The sequence below is a fragment of the Gekko japonicus genome, unplaced genomic scaffold, assembly GCF_001447785.1.
Source record: "Gekko japonicus isolate JY-2015 unplaced genomic scaffold, Gekko_japonicus_V1.1 scaffold384, whole genome shotgun sequence".
Taxonomy (NCBI): domain Eukaryota; kingdom Metazoa; phylum Chordata; class Lepidosauria; order Squamata; family Gekkonidae; genus Gekko; species Gekko japonicus.
In genome coordinates, this window is record NW_015175980.1 from 1,020,029 (window position 1) to 1,025,870 (window position 5,842).

At 50.6% G+C, this 5,842-nt stretch overlaps 1 protein-coding gene across 1 annotated transcript in view; it reads right to left on the reverse strand.

The window, feature by feature from the left end:
* VWA3A (von Willebrand factor A domain containing 3A) overlaps positions 1 to 5,842 on the reverse strand; it is a 60,631-nt gene that overhangs the window by 17,055 nt on the left and 37,734 nt on the right. The window contains exons 21-24 of the mRNA XM_015426191.1: positions 4,310 to 4,400; positions 4,067 to 4,177; positions 2,041 to 2,138; positions 1,754 to 1,906 (exon numbers count right to left, since the gene is read on the reverse strand). Coding sequence (XP_015281677.1) covers positions 1,754 to 1,906; positions 2,041 to 2,138; positions 4,067 to 4,177; positions 4,310 to 4,400 — 453 coding nt within the window. The remainder of the gene's footprint in view (positions 1 to 1,753; positions 1,907 to 2,040; positions 2,139 to 4,066; positions 4,178 to 4,309; positions 4,401 to 5,842) is intronic.

Consider the following 5,842-nt stretch of genomic DNA (forward strand, 5'->3'; position numbering starts at 1 on the left):
GGCTATGGAGCCGGGGGGAAGGGGGGGTCCTGGAGCTGAACCCCGTGGCTCCCGTCTGGGGGGAGGGCTTTTCCTGATGCCAAGAAGCCACTCACCTCACCTGCCGTTTCTTCTACCGGGGTGGGGAGGGAAGGGGCGGGGCGGGCTATGGAGCCGGGGGGAAGGGGGGTCCTGGAGCTGAACCCCGTGGCTCCCGTCTGGGGGGAGGGCTTTTCCTGATGCCAAGAAGCCACTCACCTCAGTTCCAGAAGGGCAGCAGCTGCAAGCAAGCTTCGCTCACAACACGTGCGTGCAGCAGCAGCCGTTTTTAGGCGCGAAGAGTTTCTGCCTGGGCAGGTCAGGTTGGAGGAGCAGAGGCGGAGCGGATAACCCCGCCTTATGCTGGGAGGGGCGGAGCAGCGGAGGCAGGCAGAGCGGAGGAGGTCTACTGTCTATTTTCCCTATGAGTGCTCCGAGGAAGGGGGGAGCGAGCGAGCGGGTGGACAGGGGGAGCGACGGGCGGGGGAGGGGGCCCACAAAATCCGCAGGGGGGGCCGGGCCCCCAGGGCCCCACGCTTGCTACGGGCCTGCTGGTCCTAATGCTCGCTGATGGGCTACGGATGGACTTTCTCCTGTCTGATCGCTCAAGCACACTCTCGTGCCGTTGGGGTGGTCTGCTCATTCCATCCCGACTCGGTGCCGTTTCCCTCCCCCCTCTAACTTAGCAGTATGAGCATAATCACATACTCCATGCGGAACCTTCAGTGCGGAGGTGTGATTCATAGAATCATAGAACGTTAGAGTTGGAAGGGGCCTTGCAGGTTATCTAGTCCAACCCCCTGCGCTCTGCAGGATTCCTCGTTTATGCTCATGGGAAACAAAAGGCAAAAAAACCCCCACTCACCTGAACATGCCGTCTGATTGGGCAGTGATTGGCTGAGCCCGCAGCTACAAAGGATGTGTGATCGCACAGTGCCGTGTCAATTTCCACCGGCGGGGGATAGGCTCGCTTCCCCTCCACACCAAATGGCATGTCTGACCGTGGCCTAGGTTAGCTATTTAGTTTTACTATTTTCTTCCCTACTTTACATTGCTTCTGTATTTGTATACTTTTACACGTTCTATTTAACAAACCTTATTAACTGTACTCCTGCGATGTTATTTAGGTTTCGGGGGTCCAATCTAACACCAGTACTTGGGCATAGTTTGGCTACAGCTACCAATTAATTGCTTGTGAAATTCAACTTGCAAGCGTCCTACCTCGCAGGGTTGACTTCTTTTTTGGGTATTTGTGTGTGCATGCGTGCGTGTGCACGCTTGCATGCCTGGAAGTCATGGCAACTTCTGGCAACCCCTACAGGGGGCTTGGGTGTTTTTCAAAGAGGTGGCTTGAAAGGCTGTCTCTGCGTCCTGAGCCCTGGTATTCCTTGGAGATCTCCCTTCTTATCTCTTGCTGGGGTCGGTTCTGCTTAGCTTCTGCGACCTGATGAGATCGGGCTTGCCTGGGCTACCCAGGTCAGGGCTCAGGGTTGACTTCGTGATCAACACCCAGTAGGGCTGGAGACGTGGTCCCTTGGTCTTTCAGCTGAGGGTCAGTTTACAGGGGCTGCTGGTGACTCGTTACTTTGAGAAATGAGGAGTCACTCCCCAGTATTGCCCATTTTGTTCTTGACCTCCCCCCCCAAAAAAGCCTTCTTAGGGGACAAGGGGGCTTCGACCGGCAGCGGTTTTTCAGAGCACATCATTTGGAAGAGATTATTGGGAAGTCACTTACCTCCATTTCGATGCTGGGGAAAATGTCGCAGTATTTTGCCGACACTTTCTTGTGCAAAGATTCCACCATTTGCTTCTGATGCAAACACTCAGGCCCGAAAACGATTCTGGGCAAGTCTAACTTCAGTTTCTTGATGCTGTATTTGCTGAGCCACTTTTGGGAGACAAAGGGTGGTGGTGGAGAATTTTGCATTGGTGATGTATACTCAGGCTGCCTGGCATCTGAAGAAATATTAATGCTTTGGCCGTAATGTGCACTGAGGCATTGCAAGGTGAATAATTCCATACCTCTTTGCTGGAGCACCTTTCTTCTTCCTGCGGCAGAACAACAAAAGGAATCGCCTTCCTCATGCATTTGGGCTTGGAATATTTTTTGTAAACTGCACCTAGGAAAAAGAAGCTGCAGTGTTCTACTTGTAGCAAAAAATGTCTGTTTTTTGCACAAAGGATCATGCCGTGGGACTGCAAGTATATGCACGCTTTTTACTGCCAGGTTTTTAATCCTGGAACCCCAAAGCATGATCCTTTGGACATGCTGGTATTGCACATTCAATGGGATGCCCATTAAGAAACACAGCCCCATTGCCAGTGTGTACTGACAAAGTTACCATGGGGATACCCTCTTTCTGCCCCCCCCACACCCTCTCCCTTGTGAAGAGTTGTGACCCCCTTCTGTTCACAAATGAATGCAAAATCTTGCCAAAACAAGGAAGGGTTGGTTGTTATGGGGAGAGTGGGTCAAGTGTTTGCAGACTGCACCCAACGTTAGCTGGCCACTGGTACTCAGTGAGTCTCACGAGGACCACTCTTCCCATTTAAAGAGCATTACTATATTTCCAGGGCATTCCAAAGAGAAAAAAATTGGTCAGATGTCTGAATCCCAAAATATATATGAACACACGTATGGAGCTGCCTTATAGTGAATCAGAGCCCCGGTCCATCAAGGTCAGCATTGTCTAGTCAGACTAGCAGTGGCTCTCCAGGGTCTCAGGCAGAGGTCTTTCCCATCACCTGTGACCTGGTCCTTAATGGAGATGCCAGAGATTGAACCCGGGGCCTTCTGCATACTAAGCAGATGCTCTGCCACTGAACCACGGCCCCTCCCCCAGTAAAGTAATAATTTTCAAGCCTGAAAAATGGGCAGAAGTTTTTAAAGGGAATAATACAGCGGTTCAAACTATGAGGGAGAGAATTAACATCTAGAACTGGGTAAGAGCTCTGGGTGAGCGCATGCCTGCACACCAGGCCCGTAGCTACCGTGGGGCCCATGTCTCCCACCCACAGTTTTTACGGGTCCCATCCTCGGCTCCCCCTCCCTCCCCCCGTCGCTGCCCTCAGCCGAACAACAGCTGGTGGGGAGGGCAGTAGCGCACCCACACGAGAGGAGGGGCCCCGGCTGAGCCCCGCAGCCGCTGTGCGCACAATTTAGCCGGGGCTTCCAAGCGCCCCCACTTGGAGATGGACTGGGGTGAATGCTGAAGCAGCCGTGCCACGCCCCCTCACCCAGGTCCGGAGGAGCCCGGCTCGCTCCCCCTCCCCCCCCCCCCCTCCCCCTTCCCTCCCCTCCCCTCCCCACTTTCGCTTGCTTGCAATGGAGGGAGCCAGCGAGGGCAGCGGGTAGGCAGGAGGCGAGTGGCCGGGGAGCCTGCAGTTGCACCGGAGGAGCAGGCAGACAGCCGGTGAGCCCCGCGCTGGCTGCGGCGGCAGAAGCAATGCTACCACCTAGGCTGGAGTGCGCCCAGCGAGGAGCCCAGAGCCGCCCCGTCCTGTTCTCTCTCACCATCCGGCTTCATCATGATCGCGGATGGACATTGCGAAGGAGGCGTCTTCTCTGCCTGGTCTCTGGAGCCATCCCACTTCTCTGCTGCCCTACTTGGCTGCTGACCCCTGCCTTGGTGGATACCGTGACGCCCTGGGCTGTGGCCCCCTCGCCCCCCCAACTCCTTAGCTATGGGGCTGCTGCCCACCGCCTTCAGCTTGTACAAAGGCACGAGAATAGGTACGCCAGTGTCCAGATGAGACCTGGGGATTCCCTGGAATTACACCTCATCTCCACACTGCAGAGATCAGTTCCCCCGGAGAGAATGGATGCTTTGGAGGGTGGACTCCGTGGCATTGTACCCCAGTGAGGTCCCTGTCCTCCCCAGGCTCCATCCCCCAATCTTATCCCAGCCTGGATCTGGCAACCTTACACGAGGAGGGGAGGAGATGGCCCCACATTACCGAATTTTCTTGTGCCCTGCCCATCCACCCCTAAATCACACACAAGACAAATTTCTGCATAATCCGATTCTCACCACGTTGGAGCACCCACCTACTTTCTTCCCTTTGTCCGTATAAAATAATGAAAGTGAAACCTCGGGATGTTTCTTCGATCTGCATTTCTTTCTCCCGCCCGTCTGCAAAAATTCCTGTATTGGCTGTGCTGCAACAAACAGCAAAATTTCATTTTTCTCACATCTAGAATGGCAATGCTGATCTAAAGGTTTATTTTGATGGCTACTGATATTACTGTGGGGAACCATTTATGCCGATGAGTTCCTTAACCTGCACGCACCTGGCGGGATTTCTGCCTTGGCGCTTGGCGGGCGCCACGCAAACACTTTTGCAGAGCCACTTTTCTCCCTCTCCTGCCCATCTCTGGCACTCTGAAAACACAGTGAATACTTGAGTAGAAACACTGCCATGCAGCTACATGTAAACAGCTTTTTAAAAATCTGTTTGGTTTTTTGGACCCTTTTGCAACGATCAGTTATGTCTTGATGGAACACTGGGCAAACGGATACAGACTACAGGAGAGAGAGAGAGAAAAAACGGGAGGAAAGAAGGCCATAAAGATACATATAGGCTCACAATGTCATGACCGAATATCGCTTTCACACACACACACTAAATAACTCATTTTCAATCCACTCTCAGTGAACTCTGCAACTGGATTTTACTGTGTGAAAGGGCAAAATCCACTTGCAAATGGTTGCTGAAGTGGATTAAAACTGCATTATTTCGCATGTGTGAAAGCAGCCTGTTCCCCTAGTTTAAATGTAGTTTCAGAGGGTGGCCCTGTTGGTCTGCAGCAGAAGAGTTAGGTTCGAGTCCAGTGGCACCTTAGGAACTGTGGCAGAACAGGCCTGCTCAGGACTGCAGGCCCTGCTCCACCCTGCCCTCCAAGGTTTTCCCGGAAGGAGACCCGGAAGGGGCACCCCGTGTTCCTATCGACCCCCGGCAGGCAGGTGACCCAGACGGGGTCCCGCTCCTTAGCCTACTCAGCCCCCGGCGGGCAGGAGACCCGGAAGGGGCTACCTAGAGAGGCTTTTCTTTCTCTCTGCCACCATCTGACCTTTTTTTTTTAAATACTTGCCCAAATGGGCAAAGTTTATTAGTTTTTAAGGATTACACAAAACAAAACAACAGAAAGAGCAATACATTTTTAAGATATCTAGACATTGTCTCGCTCACAACATCTTTAGATACATAGTTCTTTTTCCCTCCTTGTTTAACTTTATATTCCACAACAAATATCATTAATCAAAATTCTATTCCCAAATATAGTTCATTTTTATATATCCTATCTGCTATATTTCATTTTATCTATGCTACCCTATTATTAATTCGTTTTATAATCATAAAAATAGAAAGGGAAAGAAACAGGTGTTTCAACAGTTTAACAGTTCTAATTTGGGCACATATTTCTTGTATAATAACAGTTTGGTCCCTTTAAGATATTCCTTCACCTTTTTAGCTTTCAAAATCCCATATACTTGCAAACTTAGACATAGTATTTTATATTTTTCTTAGCTTTACAGTGCCAATATGTTTTCACCTTACTCTATGTAACTCCATCTTTTCTCTCACATAGTAAATCTTCTACATCTTCTCTAGGAGATCAGCCCATTACTATTATTATTATTTTTTCTCCCTGTAAAGCCCACTCTAAAAATCAAACTGCCCTATAAGTTATTTTCCCCCCTCAACCTTCAGTTAGAGCATTACAGATATCCCAAACCTGTTGTTTCAAATAGACCAACCATTACTTTAACTTTCACTAATCAATTGGAACAATAAAAAATAGTCAATATTTATAACTACAGAT